The following is a 15,138-nucleotide window of genomic DNA, read 5'->3' on the forward strand; positions in this document are numbered from 1 at the left end:
CCTGGCCTTGAGCCCGCCCTCCCCTGAGGGGACGCTCGCTCTGATTGGCCGCCGGGGCTGTCACTCTCCTCTGCTGGGGGCCGCCTGTTAGCTGGGCTGCGGGAGCTATGGCGGAGGCGTCCCGGGGCAGGGGGTGCGCGGAGGGCCCCAGCCCCGCAGCAGGCTCGCTCCCGGGGCTCGCTCCCCGTGCCCCGAGTAACCCCCCGCCTCCCCCCCGGCTGCGTCCGCGCCCCCTTGGCCCCGGGCGAGGGGCTGCGAGGGAGCCCGGGGGAGGCGTCGGGCCAGGGCCCCTTTCCCCGCGGGGCTCCGGCTGAGGGCCGGGGCGGGGGGACCCCGGGGCGGGCAGCGGGGCCGGCGGCGGCGGCGGCGGGGCCGGGGCGGGGAGCGGAGCGGCCGCTGAGCGCCGCCGGGCCGCGGCCGCGCCGGGGCCGGTGAGCGGAGGCCGGGGCGGCGAGCGGCGGGCGCGGGGGAGAGCGCCGGGGGGGCGGCGGGGCCCGGGCCGGGGAGCGGGGCCGGGGGTGCCGGAGCCGCGCTGGGGGGCGTGGGGCTGCGCTGCCGGGGGGCGGCCGCGCTGTGCCGGGAGCGCCGGGCGCTGCCTTGGCGCAGGTGCCCGTAGCCCCGGTGCGGGCAGGGAGCGGCGCCTGCGGAGCCCCCGCGGCAGGGGGGGGTTCGGCCGAGCACCGGCGGGTTACAGAAAAGTGGCGCCTGGTAGAAGCAAGAGTATCACAGAAAGCTTTCTTCGGGGAAAGTACGGGTTCTGCTTTCAGGATGGCTGCCAGGCAGAGAATCATTGATTAAAGGGTTTTTTTGCTATTACACGCTTTCTCAGATGAGCTCGTTCGGAGAGTTCCTTCGGTGCTGGAGCTTCACAGTCAGTGATTAACCCAGGTTTGGTGCAGGATTTGTCCTAGTTTGGGCAGGTGCAGAATGAGTCCCCTGATACTGCTGAAAACACTGAGCAGAAACTTGAGGAGGAGGGGAGATGAAATAACAGTGAGTTCTCAATGAAGCAAAAGCGTGGAGTTTTGTCCTTGTAGCATGCCTTCCCTACTCAGATTTTTTTGGATAAGATCCCCGATTTTCATCCATTTGCCATTTTCATCGTTTGATTCTCTCTGTTTTTCTCCTGTGTTGCACAACTGCATGCAGCTGGCTGGGGAAAGCTGGCAGGCCTCATGTGCAGAGAACAGCTCCCGTCCCTCCAGCTCAGCCAGCAGTACTGATTTTCTGCTGCAGCGGGAATGCTTGTCACTTCCTGGAGAAGAAAATGGGTAAAGTAACGAACATTCCTTAGGGAATGTGGCGAGGCTGTTGGGAGGCATTATGGGATACAGCGGGGCGTTACGGGGCATCATGAGATACAGGGGGGTGTCAGGCGTCTGCCTGGGAGCTGATGGCGTGGGGAGTGCCATGGGTGAGGCAAGTGAGCCCCTGTGACGGGTTGAGGCGGTCTCCTGCCCGCTGGCTGCCTCGAGGCGATGGTGGTGGGGGGAACGGGAAGCTTCAGCTGCCCATGATCTGTGTCTGGGCAGTCCTGGAGGGGCTGGGGGCTGAGGGGAGGGAGGAGGGGAAGCGGGAGGCCCACCCCACAGGCACAGTCGCCAGCCCCGGGCACCTCCCTAGCTCACCAGACCTGCTGAGCCTACTGTGGCCCCACTTGCCCCATGCTGCTGCCTGCCCTGCTGCAGCACCTCTCCTGCAGCCGGGCCCCCAGCTCCAGGCAGCCCCTCAGTGCTGCCATGAAAGCGGCCACCAGCCCCCCACTGCTGCTCAGGAAGGCCCTGCGGCAGGAGGGGCCCCAGCCAGGGCCGAGCGATGCCAATAATGGTCACTTGTGCTTCTTTCCCTCTGCCAGGGGCTGGGCTGAGGACGCTGCGTGCTGTTCCTCCCCTGGGGATGCTGTTGGCTGCACCTGCCTTAGGCTGGTGGAGGTTGTTTCTGCCTGGCCTTGCTCCCCCCGCAGTGCGTGTGCAAGAGGGGACTGGGGGGCACGGCCTGGCTGTGGGCAGGAGCTGCTGCGGCAGGAGCTGGACAGGCCAGGGAAAGGCAAAGGAGAAGTCGTCCAAGGCCATGTGGCTAGCAGCTGCCTCCTGCTGCAGGCACCAAAGAGCCTGCCCCTGCGGATGGGGAAGGATCCACCTCTGCAGCCCGCAGCAGGCCTGGCTGCCAGCGTGCACAGCAGGGTCTGTGCGTAACCCAAAGTGTATTGCGGCCTCCGGGCATACAAGGGAGCGAGGTTACAAGGGAGCGAGGTTACGTGTCTAGGAGTCCTTGTCTTGTGAGGAAGAGCTGTGAGGTGAGACACCCACAGGTGACCTTAAATGGAGGACAGACGAGCGACTGGGAGGAGAGAAGGAGAAAGAAGCATCTAAAATGTCACATTTTCACAGTGGTACCAAAAGTGAGAGCTGTGGTGAGTCCTGGGTCCGTGGAACGCTGTCTCCTCTCTGTTGTGTCGCTGGCCCTCCCTGCCACTCCTCTGCGCTGCTGTGATTTGTGTGTGTGGTGGGGTGATCCAGGCTGGACTGAAGCTGCTCTTTACCGCTCCCCCTCGTCCGCTGGACAGGGAAGACAAGATACAATAAAAAGCTCATGAGCCTGCGTAAGGATGGGGAGATGACTGCCATTACCTTCATGGGCATAACAGGCTGAACTTGGGGAAATGAGTGTGACTGATTAGCCGTCAAATCAGAACAGGAGAATGAGCAGTAAAAGCAAATCTTCAAAACACCTTCCGTCCTGCCCTCTCTTCTACTGGGCTTAACTTTACTCCCAATTTCCCTGTCTCCTCCATGCAGGGGGATGGGGAACGGCAGCTGCGGTCAGTTGATCACACATTGTTTCTTTCTTCTCCTTTTCCTCCTCCTCCCCAAACCTTGCCATACAAACCCATTGTGTTTTGATTCCCTGTAGCTCTCCATCCTATTTGTTTGTCCTGCTTGCTCTTCCATTCTGCCTTTATCTGTCATTCTGTTGCTCCCTTCTCTTTTACTCTCTCCACTTCTGTCCTGGTCCTTTTCCCCTTTTCTTCATCCTCTGTCTCTGTCCTGCAGAGGAACAACCTTCTTTTTCTTGCTGACAGTTACGGGTTGCTTTTTCTGAGAATTCTGCCCGCCTGTTCAACAGTCATTGATCTGCTGCATGCTTTTCCCTTGAGGAGAAGGACTCAGTCTTTGTTTATTCACCGTTGTGCTCTCTGTTGTAGAAAAAATGTCTCGCCATAAGGCTCCGGTGCTTCCAAATGGCGCCTTGCTTGTCTGCATAATATATCTGTAGTCCCGTCTCACGGAACACGTTAATGGTGTTACAAATTATAAATAAGGTAGCTTCCTGCCATAGGAAGACAGTGTGTTGGGTTTGAAACCTTTGGGTAGGACAGAAGGAGGTTGCCATGCTGGGTCAGTGGTGAGTGCTGGCACGTGTAGTCTGATCTAGAGTTGATGTCTCTCACCACTTTAGCTCTAGAATTACTCTGAGACCCAGGGAACTCCGGTTCCCTTAAGCTGCAACCTTGGCACTTTTCCAAGCAGTGGAATGAAATTCCTGTCACAAGCTCTAAGGAACCTTAAGGAGAAGGGGGCACAGTTTGAGTTTTCTTCCATGTAGGCGTCAGGGAGGTACCGTTCTGAGCTTAATACTTGATACTGCTACTAGGAGACACTTTCAAGTGAGCTGAGTGTGGCTCTGGATACCCAGAGCTGGACAGGGTTAGCAAATGCTGATGTGGAGTTTTGGTGGTAAACTTGACCAGCCTGTCTTAATGTGCAGGCATGTTCCTTGTTTGTGTGGTCCCACCTAGGCATCTTGAAATTTTGAAGGGTCGTGGTCCCGTGGTCACATCTTGCTTTGGTCACAATGAACTGTGTGTGGTGTGCAGATTTGCTTTTTAAGGAGCATGTTGTGGCTATATTTTCTCTGTTTGGCTTTGCATTTGGGAAATAATGTAACAGTTACAGCTCAACTGAAGGAGCTTTAACTCAGCTCAAACTGAAGGATACCTGATGTGGCAGAGAAGGAGATGTCTTTTACTAATTTTTTGGTGTGTGTCAGTTTGACCCCAAATGACATTGTGTCAAAGCATGTGGCCAGGTTCCGCTGTAGATGTTGACTTGGCGTACGAGTGACTCCAAGTGTGCTTTAGGGGAGAGCTCTGTTGGTGTAGATGTGCTGAGCAATTGTTGTGCTGTGTGTGCAGCTGTTCTGGTTTGGCTTCCAGGTGTGAGCACGCAAAAGAAAACTGGCAAGTGTGGTCAGCCTTGCTGTAAAATGAGACCGGTTTCTACTGCTGCCTGGATATCTGAGAGCCTCCTGAACCTTTCAGGCAGGCCAAGCGTTGTGCCCCGGTATTTCTGAGTCCACAGCTCTGCAGTTCTCTAGGAGGTGTAAGAGACTGTGCCGGTGAGACCCACCATCGCCACAGCAGATGTATTGTCTCAACATTGCTATGGCAGGAAACTCATGCCATCACCACAGTGAATGATCTATCTATACGTTGTTAAGGCAGGAAGATAACACCACTGCCACCACAGAGATTTATCTATACATTGTTAAAGGAGGAGACCGACTGATGCCATGGAGCAAAGGAGCGGAGGAGGGCGGGGGGGAAGCTGATCCTGCAAAACTTAACCAAACCCCTGTGCATGCACCCAGACCTGCGGTCAGGGGGATCAAGGTGCTTGGAGGCCCCCGAGGACCATGTTGGGCATGTACACCATTGCCGAGTGGAAGGTGTGACTAAACAGAACAGCTTGTAAAAACTGTAAAAAAACCCGGAACCAACTAACATTGGACAGAACGTTCCCCCACCGGACTTGGAAACGAATCAAGACTGTTGGGACGCTGTGCATCACTTGGGGTTTTTTTCCCCTTTTCCCTTTTCCTTTGGATTTTACCCTTTTCCCCCACCTTTCCATCCTAATTGTTACTATTATTATTGTTATTACTGATGTTCTTACCTCTTTATTCTTATTTTTATATTAATTTTATATAATTTAGATTTAGTAATTTATATTTAGTAATAAAATTTTTAAATTGTTCTTATCTCAACCCTCAAGTTTTACATTCTTTTCTGATTCTCCTCCCCAGCCCTCCAGATGAAGGGGAGTGAGCAAGTGACTGCGTGGTGCTTGGTTGCCGGCCGGCTTTAAACCATGAGACCAGAGGATGAGGCTACTGAAACAGAAACACAGCCTCACTCCCTGGATTCATAAGCACAGCGTGTTCGTAGATGCCTCAGATAACAGTCTAGTAATTAAGTCCATGTCATATGTGGGGCTCAAAGCCAAGGCTCCCTCACCAGTGCCTGGTGCAAGCCTTGGGTCTTTCTAGATCTGTGTTTCCTGGGCCCTGAGAGTCCACGTTCAAGTTCGCTTGCGCCTCATACAGACGCACACAGGGATCCCACCAGGAGCGGGCCTAAGGCAGTCTGTGCTTCCAGCTGCCATCCCCAAGGCCCTGAGCCCCGCAATGACCTGCCTTCCCTTGTTCCACTGCACCCTCATCCTTCTTGCTGAGCAGGCAGAGCTTCAGCCCTTTGCTGTGACCCTTTGTGCCCGACTTGTCTGCCTGCAGCCTGCTTCCTCCGGCAGGTGCCGGGCGTGGAAGTCCTGGCCTTGCACACGAGACTGAAGAGGACTGGCGCCTGGTTAGCCACAGAACTGAAACACTTTATTGCAGGGACTCAGCCAGCTGAGCTCTTCCGTTGAGAGGAGCGCGGGCAGGACAGAGCAGGCCTTTGACACTGAGGCTGCCTTTGCATCAGCAGGCATTGCCCCAGCGGGAAATGGTGGTGGTGCACTGCAGCCAGCCCTGGATCTTCTTGTCCTGCTAATCAAACCTTTTCTCCTATTAGGAACTGCACCAACTTCTGCAGCCAAGAAAGGAAATCCCACAGCTTCTGCACTGGAAGTGGGCAGGGTGTAAACCTTCCTGCTTCTGTTGGTGTTGGCCTGTGAACGGGGGTGGAGGTGAAGGCTGGCTGCGGCCTTGCCGTAGTCGCTACTGCTGTGTGCAGGCCCATCTGTTCCAGGATCCAGTTGTAGAAGTGCTGGGTGGAGGTGTAGACTCCGGGCTTCTTTGCTCTCGCACAGCCCATCCCCCAGCTGGTCAGGCCAACAAGCCAGAAGTAGTCAGCGCTCTTGTCTTGGCACACAAGAGGCCCACCGCTGTCCCCCTGCAGCAGAGGAGAGAGGATGAAGGGGTTGTTGGGTGGCCACCGTCAGCCCAGTGGCTGGCTCCTTCCCTCTCATGGCACTTCCAGAGCTGTATTTAGTGGCCAGCCAAGCTCTGGAGAAGCTTTCCTGGGAGGGGGTGGTGGGCCTGTAAGGCAGGGCTCGCTCTCCCTGCAGCACAGTTGTCCTGCAGGTGCTGCAGAAGGATGTTGCACGTTTGGGATGGTGAAGCTCTGGGCTGCCAAGGGCACTGGGTGGGCTTTGTGGACATAGTGCCAGGCCTCTGGGACAAGGCAGGCAGGCCCTGGGCAAAGGCGTGCAAAAGGGGAAGGGGGGTAAGGCCCTCAGCAGTGGGGACACAGCAATGGGAGTGTGAGTGGCCAGGAAAAGCCCGTGACGGTGCAGGTTTGGGCGGTTGTGGCGGGGCTGCCCGTGCTGCCGGGGCTTGGCTTGTAGCACGCTCCTACCTGGCAGGTGTCGATGCCACCCTGCGGATAGCCAGCACAGATGTTGTGGGTGTGGATGGCCCCTCTGTACCAGCCGCTGCTGTTACAGACCCCGGCATCAATGAGGTGGACCTGGGCCTCCTGCAGCACATACGCCGATCCTCCAGCTGTGAAGAGCACAGAAAGGAATGAACACCCAGCAGCTCATTGCCAGTTCTCCTTCCCTGCGTGACTGAAGCCCTATCCCGGGGCTTGGCTTTGCATGTGGGGAGGCGCTGGACCGCTCCTTCCTTTCTGCCTTGCTCTGGGTCAGTGGCTCACGCCCCCCTCTCTAAGAGGCATACGTCCCCACAGCCTGATTCTGGCTTTCGCCTCTGCCGTCAGGAAGAGCAACCTGCCTCCCCAAGCTGGCCAAGCTTGCGCTCGCAACGTGACTACATTTTGGGAGCTCACCTCTTGCAGTCCTGGCACCCCAGCCACTGACGTAGCACTCTGTCAGCTCCGAGACTCTCAGCGAGGCATCGGGCACGCAGGCAAGCTGTACGTAGCTGTTGCACTGGACAGGCTGCTCCAGTTCCAGCAAGGCAATGTCGTTTCTCCACGTGATATTATTGAAGTGCTGGTGAACCAGCAGCTGCTTGATGTTGCGCACCTGGGCCTCAGGTCCCAGCTGGGTCAGCTGGGTGGCACCTACCACCACCTGCCACATGGTGATGTTCCTGGAAGGCAGATGGAGAGAGGGCTCAGAGGGAGCAGAGCCACATGCTGCAGCAGCACAGCAGTCGCCCTGCCTTCTGCTTGGCAAGGCAGAGAGGAAAGCAGTGCTTGGGAGGGTGCGACAGACCACGTGCTCCTTGGGCTCAAGCAGTGTCGAGCTGGAGGCTGCTGGGAAGCAGTGGCATGAGCCCAGCCTTCTCCTGAGCAGCCTCTCAGGTGGCTGCGGAGTGCCCAGGCACTGGGCGTACTGCAGGGCAACGGGACGGGAGCAGCACGTGCTTTTGCACTCAGGGCACCTGCTAGAGTGTGGGGCTAACCCTGAACCCTGGTCCTCCTTACCTGTCCTCGAAGAAGCAGTGGGCTGCTGTGAGGACCCACTGTGGGCTGATGAGGGAGCCCCCGCAGATGTGCGCCGTGCCTCCTTCCAAGAGAGCCTCGATGCTGACGATCCAGGGCCAGGCCCCTGGCTGGGCATCTGTGCCACCCACAACGCGCGACATGCCGTAGTGAAAAGCCGCAGGCCGAAGGCCGCAGGTGCCTCTGTAACCAGAAACTCCATTCTGGTTAGCTCCATGGAAGCTTGTGCCATTCCAGCTAAAGGCCAGCTGTCTTCCCTCCCCTCAAGTCATGGCCAGAAGGGCTGAGGAAACCCGTGGGGTGTGTGCCCGCTCCCCTTTCCCTGCTTTCTGCTTCAGCCCGTAGATGACCTGTGCCGGCAGCCTGGGTGATGGCAAGGAGCTGAGCCTCCCAGATGGCCTTCAAGAGCCACTGGGGTGGCCATGGGGGACAAGCAGGACCCCTCCAGAGAAGCTCACAAGGGTTGCCCAATGTCCCTCCCAGAGCCTCGGGCCACTTACCCACAGCTATCCCATGTGCCGTGCACAGGACAGCACACGGCCAGCAGGACAACGAGGAGGAGGAGAACATCCATCACTACCAGCACATGTGGCAGCTGCAAGAACGAAGGCTTGTCGCCACCACTACGGCCACCGACAGAGTGCCCGCAGGATTCCCGTTCCTGGGGTACCCTTGGACACGGGGCTGATGTCACAGAGTGCCTGGTTCCAGGTGCTGGGCGTGGTGGCGGTGGGGGAGGGATGGGGGGCAACAGGAGGGGTTCCAAGCAGGACTGGAGGCGGAAGCTGGGATCGCACACCCCTGACAGAGCCCCACGCAATGCCCTGCTTGCACGATCAGGGTGGGCAGGCCCCGTGGCAGGCAGCAGCGCCTGGCTCCCAGCTCTGCCTGCTAACAGCTCACAGGGCAACACCCAGCGTGGCCTCGCAGCCTCTTTGGGGAGTTCCCTGCCGCCCTGCTCTCTGCAGCCCTGTGCCACCGGCTCCTTCCCAATAAACAGACACACAACAAAGAACACAATGACTACAGCAGCATGCGCGTGCTTGGGTGTTGAAGAGCCAATCTGTTGATGGCCATGGCACCAAGCAGTGCTCGGCAAGCCAAATAAGCCAAGCACAGCCCAGCAACGTCAACCTTCCTGCACAAAGCACAGTGAAATGCAGGTGCAGCACACTCCTCACTGGCCATGTCAGCCACAGCAACGCGCTCTGGCAGGTGTTGTATCCTTGCTGTCTTTGAGTTTGATTGCAGTTCTGGGCGCACACTGAGCATCCACTTGTGGCAAGGACAAGGAATGTGAAGCTCTAAAGAGAGAAGGATGCTCCTGCTCTCAGCCCAACGTGCCATCACTGTCCATGGCTTTGGTGAATCCTGCATCAGTCTTGTCTCATGAGTCTGCATTCTGCCGCTGACTGAAGGAGCCTTGCTCACTCTCCTGCTGGAGTGCAGGAGAGAAGCAGGAGCCAGGCACGTGCATTGCATTTGCACAGCAGGGCTAGGTCCCTGGAGGGTCGAGAGCAGTGGCTTGAAGGTTGGCAGCCTCCAAGCTTGTGAAAGGTGCGGCAGCTCCCTGCTGCCATCCTGGCTTCTGCGGCGAGGCATAAGGCGCACAGCGGAGGGAGCAATCGGGTCCCGAGGAGGAGGACCACGCAGGCTCTGTCTGAAAGTGGAAGAGCTGCTCTCAAGGCCCTTGAGGTGCAGCAGGGCTTCCTAGGCCCCAGAACTGGCCTCCAAGCAAGCGGGCTCAAGGCTGCTTTGTGTTTTGAAAAGGGACCGGCTGCCGGTTCCCATGTGTCTGCTGAGAGCAGGCAGAAGGCGGCCTTGGAGAAGACAACTTGTCTGCTGGGGAAGCCCTGCTCTTTCAGCACCAGTTTTGGCAGGTGGCTAGCGGGGAATGCCGTCAGAGGTGGCCACACTTCACAGGTTAAATCTTAAGCGTAAAAAACACTGATTGGTTGATATTTAAGGCACACCGTTAAAACAATAGGAACTTATTGGTTTACCTTGACATAGCAACAATTTCTATTCCAAAATTAGGGGGCTTCTTTCTACCCGGCTTTCTTGATTAACAAAGTTACATATCGGCACTATGCGTTCCCTTATCTGGCTACTTGTTTCTCTGTCCGTCTGGTTGCCTCCTCAACTGTAACGGCTCAGGGGTCTGCAGTTAGCTTGTTCCTTTGTTCCCAGGGCTAGTGCCCTACAAGTTCTAACAAGTCTCTATTCATCAGGCTATCAGTACTTGGACTCTTGTCCTTGAGGCATTGTCCTACACCAGCCCTAACTTTAGCCTCCGTCTGCAATATCATGACCCTATCCACTATACTATAGTGGTTGGAACCACTGATTTTTTGCCCATTCTCACCTTGGGGAGCTCGGCGAGCATGATAGGTTCCCCAAAATCATCCAGTTTATATAACTCCGGCCCATACTTTAGTGGGGGAAACATCACGAACCTCTGTAGAAGTGTGGGCACTCCTTTCACCAAAGAGGGGTTATTTTGTCCTGAGATGGCCTCACTGTATGTTCGCTGCTACTACACCCACCTCCCTTCACCCTCTGGAGGTCACACTTTTAAACTGCTTTAGAGACTCGTCTCTTGTTCAATTCTGTCGCTTAGTCCTTCTTCACCTCTTTTCCTCACGGACAAACAGAACCGCGGACTCAGACTCTGCACTCACTTCGTACCAAGGTAGGTGTCAGGCACACACACAAGAGTCTCTCATAAAGAACCTGGCAATTTCTGTTTCACTGAGAATCCTGTCCGTGACACCAATTAAAATGTTACATGCCGGTCTGAGACCGGAGCGTGGTTCTGTTTGTATTCTCGGGAACAGAATGAAGACTCAAAATGGAGTCAAGAGCCAAGGAACTTTATTTGCCCAACAAGAAATACGTGAATGCAAAGGGGGAGTGAGAGTGACAGATTAAGAGAGGAAGGAAGGAAAGAAAGAAGTTAAGAAGGAAAGGCTTACAGCAACAGCTACCACCCCGGAGCTGCCGTGTCCCGACAGTCCGATACGTTTCCATGTCCGGTGGGGGAACGTTCCGTCCAATGTTGGTTCCTTTTTTTTATAGAGTTGTTACAAGCTGTTCTGCTTAACCACACCTTCCACCTGTCACCACTGTCACCGAAATTGGGAGTCAAACCTCTTAACACCATTGCAGCATTAGAGCAGCAGGCACTCCTTAATTGCAGCGCTGGGTGCTCGGTGGCATCTCCACAAATCAGGCACACCTGTGTAGGTTTTACTGTTACATTTATACAGAAAATTACAAGGTCATACACTCCCAATTACAATGATTGGTTAGTAATTTGCATATAATTGTTATATTTGCTGTGTCATCCTTTTCTGTTACTACGCTTGCACAGGGGAAGGGTCTTCAGCTGGGCAAGGGTCTACTTGACCTGTGGGCATGATTTTTTGGTATTATAATGAAGGTAGTTCACTTCAGGACACCTTAAAAGTTAGTTTTGTTGCCAAGTGGGACAGCTGGATATCGGCCTTGCCAAGCTGTCCAATAACTCATCCCATACACAACAGAACCTGGGCGCTCTGGTTGTGGTCTGAGAGTAAGGACTAAGCTTAGTATGGTCTATAGTATAGCACAGGGATTTCAAATAACAGTCTGCGATAACAAGCAGCACAGCGATTCATACCTCACTGGTCAATAAGTATTAATGTAATTCTATCATGAAGGTTAATTCCTTAGAATCAAAATCTTCTTGTAACTAGCTGTTACATAAACACAAAATATAGGAAGATTCAGTAAAATTTTGAGATAATCTGCACCACTAGGATAAAGTAATTGTGGTAGTGGGAGATCACGATCTCCTACTCAAATGCCCCCCCCCCCCCCCCGAAGAGGGGGAATCCCCCGCTCGGGGAGCATGCCCAGTCAATTTAAAATGAACTGCACCTTTAAATTGAAGCGAGAAAGCAACTAACCCACAATTAGTTAGTAGGTGTAGACTTTGGGCAGAACTAACCAACTTCACTGTATAAATATGTATTGTGAGTACAACTAAGTGTTAGTTAGGAGGAGCGATCCCCCTTGCACCCGGCGCCGCAATAAACATACCTGCGTTATAACTTATCGTGAGTTATAGAGTTTAATTCTGCACGTCACACTGGCCTAAAGCAGTGAGGGAGTCTGAGACGTGAGCAGCTCCTGGCTTCAGTTCAGCCCGCTGCCTTTAGCTTCCACTCAGGGTGGGGTTTGGAGCGGGGCCCCAAGATAACTCGGGCTGTGCTCCTGGGCATGACCCAGGGGGCACCCGCACCACCCTCTGCTCACCGGTGCCCTAGTTCCACGCTTTCTACCCAAATACAGCCCAGCAAATGCCAGCCTGAGTGGGGCAAGAGCATCCCACGAGTGCTGCCCTTGCTGCTGGCAGGGCTGATGAGCAGTTGGAAGGACAGAGAAGAGCAATACCACTCACACTCTGAGCATGGGCTTCCAGTGTGAAGAGCACCGTGCCATCCTGGCTCAGAACAAGGGGCCACGCAGACACCTGCCAGGGGCTTCACACCCTTCAGCCGATGCGTTCAGTAATCCTTGCAGCACTGTACTGTGTTACTCCACCGGGCTGGTTTTTTTAAACTGGTGTTTCACATTCACCTGGCAAACACCACCCCAGAAGCTCAGAGCTCTGTCCCCACCTCCAGCATTGCGTCTGACCTCAGCCCAGGGGGGTGGCTGGTGCGTGACTGCGGCTGTGGTGCTGTTTCCTTCAAAACACAGTTGCTTGAAGTTTTCTGGGGTTTTGCTTTTCATTCAAAAATAATGTAGGAAACAAAATCACTTGTTTAACACCAGCTGTCCTGGCCTTTTCTCTTTGCCGGGAGGACGATCCTGGCAGGGCACCAAGACTGGGAGCGAACCCCCCCATGCCACAGCAGCACCAGTGGGGACGGGAGGTGCCGGCAGCCCCAGGAAGCTGTGCCGAGTCTCAGCCCAGCCTGGAGAGGCCAGCGAGGGCTGGGGGGCTCCAGGCACAGCGGCGGCGCTGGCATGCCCCCCAGGGACGGCACAACCTCCAAGGAAAAAAGCGGAAAAGGCTCCAGCTGGGGCTACTCACCCGCTTCGGTGGTGCAGGCAGCACCCAAGGAGGGGTGGGAGGTGGGGGCTCGGTGTCTATAGGAGGTGGTGGGGGTGTTCATAGGGTGCAGCTGGGTCCCAGCATCAGCAAATGGGGCAGAGAGTGGGAGAGGGGCTGAGCTGGGGGCCATGAGCACCAAAGGCATCCTTTGCAGGATTTGTATCCTGCAAATGCCATTAGTCCTGGGGGTGCTTTGAAGCCCATTGATGCCTGAGCCCAGCCCTGGCGTGCAGGATGGTCCTTTGCTGGCTCTGCTCTGATGCCTACTGCTTTGCCCTGAGTGCTCCCAGTTATCCCAGTGCAGGTGGCACTGGGGGGACCCCAAATCCTGATGGATGTACCTGGGCACCCCCAAAGTGGTCCTTTAGCACCCATTTTTTCCCTGAAAACCCAAACCCACCGAGGGAAACATCTCCGCGGAGTGGATCCCTGGGGAATGCAGCGGGGTGGGCAAAGACGGGGTCTGTCACTGTGTGTGCAGGAGGTCTGGGGGCTTGTGTCATGCTCTCCCCCCCAGCATCCCCTGTGTACACAGCCACATGTCCCCAGCTGTGACACCCCCAGGCTCCCCCTGCCCCACTGCTTCCAGGGACGGCAGTTTCCCTGCCCGGTACCTCTCCACTCACAACACAACTTGAGACAGGTCTCAGCACACAGTGGGGCTTTCCCCCATCTGATAGGGAGTGGACTGGGGGCAAAAGGGGGCTGGGGAAAGCAACTCCAAGCCGTGGGGGTGGCATAAGGGAAAGGAGGGGACATGTCCCCCCAGGTTTGGGAGCAGGGAAGGGCTTGTGGTGTTTTGCTCTGGAGGTGGGGAGCACCAGCTGCCCTGGGCTGGGCAGCACGGCGGTCGGTACCTCCCTCTTCCCATCAATGGCAGCGCTGGAAGAGGGAGAGGGGGTTTCTCCAACAGGACAGAAGCAAACTGGTGCGGGGATGCTCATCCCTTGGCACAAGCGAGAACAAACCAGCGGGCTCCAAGTGGGATTCACTTCTGGCACTAAGCCGTGTGCGGCTGCTGCCCTTCTCCCTGAGGTCCCCATTCCCTACCATCTTCAGCAGCACCTGAGCATCATCATGACCCTGCTGCACCGCCCGGCTCCCCCAGACCCCCTTTGGGGCCATCGGCTCCCCTGGCAGGGGCCACGGGGGCCAAAAGTGGGGCTCGTGGTGGTCGGGGGGGTCAGGGGGAGCCTGGCAGCACGGGGCTGGCACAGGCCCTGGGAAGGGGTTGGACAGGGGCAATTTCCAGCAGCTCCTCTGGTGCCACGTGCCCGCAGAATAAGGGGTGCTGCCAGCCACCCCTTATGCATGAGGGGAAGATCCCAACCCAGAGCCACCCCACTCAGGCCACAGAGGCGCTGCACTGCCCGTCATCCTTTATTGCTACTGCCTTCAGCTGCTTGCTCTCCTGCTCGGTGGGGTGGGTTTGCTCGCGGACCCCCAGTCCCGCTCAGCTGCCGTGGTGCTGGAGTCACTCCGAAGGGGCTGGACGAGGAGCCCCGGTGGCGCCTGGCAGAGCTGCCCATGGAATGAGGCTGGCCTCTGCTCCAGCGAGGCCACGGTGCCTGGGGTCGAGAATCAGGGCTCAGCCCCCCTGCAGCCCTAGGGGCGGGCAATGGCTGTGTGCAGCTCTGCCAGCCCAGGACGGGGCAGGCAGCAGTGGCACCTGCCTGGCCAGAGACACCCTGAAACATGGTCCTGGCCCCCACCCTGAAGCAGACAGGCTGTAGTCCCACACTGGCCAGGGCTGCCCCACCATGGCCACCCACCTCACTCCAGCTCCAATGTGGGGACCAGTTGCCCCATGTGCCAGCCCTCCCCCTCCATCCCATTTCACCCGTCCCCATCCCACTCCAGACTCCATCCCACCCTGCCTGGCTGGGGGCATCGACCCCTGCTCGCCCCCACCCACTGGCTGACAGTAGGGTGCCCTCTCCCCCCCGGTACCCCAACAGACCATACCCAGCTGGCAGCTCAAGGACCCAACCCTCCGGGGCTGTGAGAGCAGGTGGCCGGTGTCCCGGGCATCCCTCTGCCTTGGGGACAGCTTGGCCTTGTCCCTCGGGAAGCCTGAAAGAAAGACCAGAGGGAGGCAGGCTGGGGGGCGCCAGGGTGAATATGGCTTCATGCCAACACTTCCGTCCCCTTGGCACCTGCTGGATCCCCTCCCCAAGCGTGCCTTAGCTGTACCCTCCTTGCCCACAATCACAGGCAGCTGCTTGTCCTGCCAGTCCCTGGGGATGCGGCTGTCTTGGCCCAACAGCTCCATCTTGTCGTGCTGAGGAGAGAGCAGCGTGGCTGACACATGGGGCTGAATTCAGCATCCCCAGGCAACCCTCCC

At 56.8% G+C, this 15,138-nt stretch overlaps 2 protein-coding genes and 1 non-coding gene across 4 annotated transcripts in view; 2 read left to right on the top strand and 1 right to left on the bottom strand.

The window, feature by feature from the left end:
- Positions 1–5,040, top strand: part of LOC130147365 (acrosin-like) — a 33,178-nt gene extending 28,138 nt beyond the window's left edge. For both annotated transcript variants that reach the window (XR_008821217.1, XR_008821219.1), the window contains one exon: positions 4,217–5,040. The gene's annotated coding sequence lies outside the window, so the exon portion shown is untranslated. The remainder of the gene's footprint in view (positions 1–4,216) is intronic.
- LOC130149325 (small nucleolar RNA SNORD45) lies at positions 3,398–3,482 on the top strand. Its single transcript, XR_008821870.1, has one exon. It is a non-coding gene; the product is annotated as a small nucleolar RNA SNORD45 (small nucleolar RNA).
- A 790-nt stretch (positions 5,041–5,830) lies between the features above and the next one.
- LOC130147335 (acrosin-like) lies at positions 5,831–7,891 on the bottom strand. Its single transcript, XM_056334307.1, has 4 exons — positions 7,673–7,891; positions 7,077–7,335; positions 6,638–6,799; positions 5,831–6,172 (listed from the first exon to the last, which is right to left on the bottom strand). The coding sequence occupies exons 1-4, from the start codon at positions 7,831–7,833 to the stop codon at positions 5,831–5,833; spliced, it is 924 nt and encodes a 307-aa protein (XP_056190282.1). The 5' UTR covers positions 7,834–7,891.
- Positions 7,892–15,138: the final 7,247 nt, after the last annotated feature.

Source organism: Falco biarmicus, chromosome 4 (genome assembly GCF_023638135.1).
Source record: "Falco biarmicus isolate bFalBia1 chromosome 4, bFalBia1.pri, whole genome shotgun sequence".
Taxonomy (NCBI): domain Eukaryota; kingdom Metazoa; phylum Chordata; class Aves; order Falconiformes; family Falconidae; genus Falco; species Falco biarmicus.

Coding starts and splice junctions, on each gene's coding strand:
- LOC130147335 (XM_056334307.1), bottom strand. CDS start 7,833: ATGTCGCGCGTTGTGGGTGGCACAGATGCCCAGCCAGGGGCCTGGCCC. Junction 7,336..7,672: donor CACTGCTTCTTCGAGGACAG/GTAAGGAGGACC, acceptor TCTGCCTTCCAG/GAACATCACCATGTGGCAGG. Junction 6,800..7,076: donor GTGGCTGGGGTGCCAGGACT/GCAAGAGGTGAG, acceptor TGTTCATTCCTT/TCTGTGCTCTTCACAGCTGG.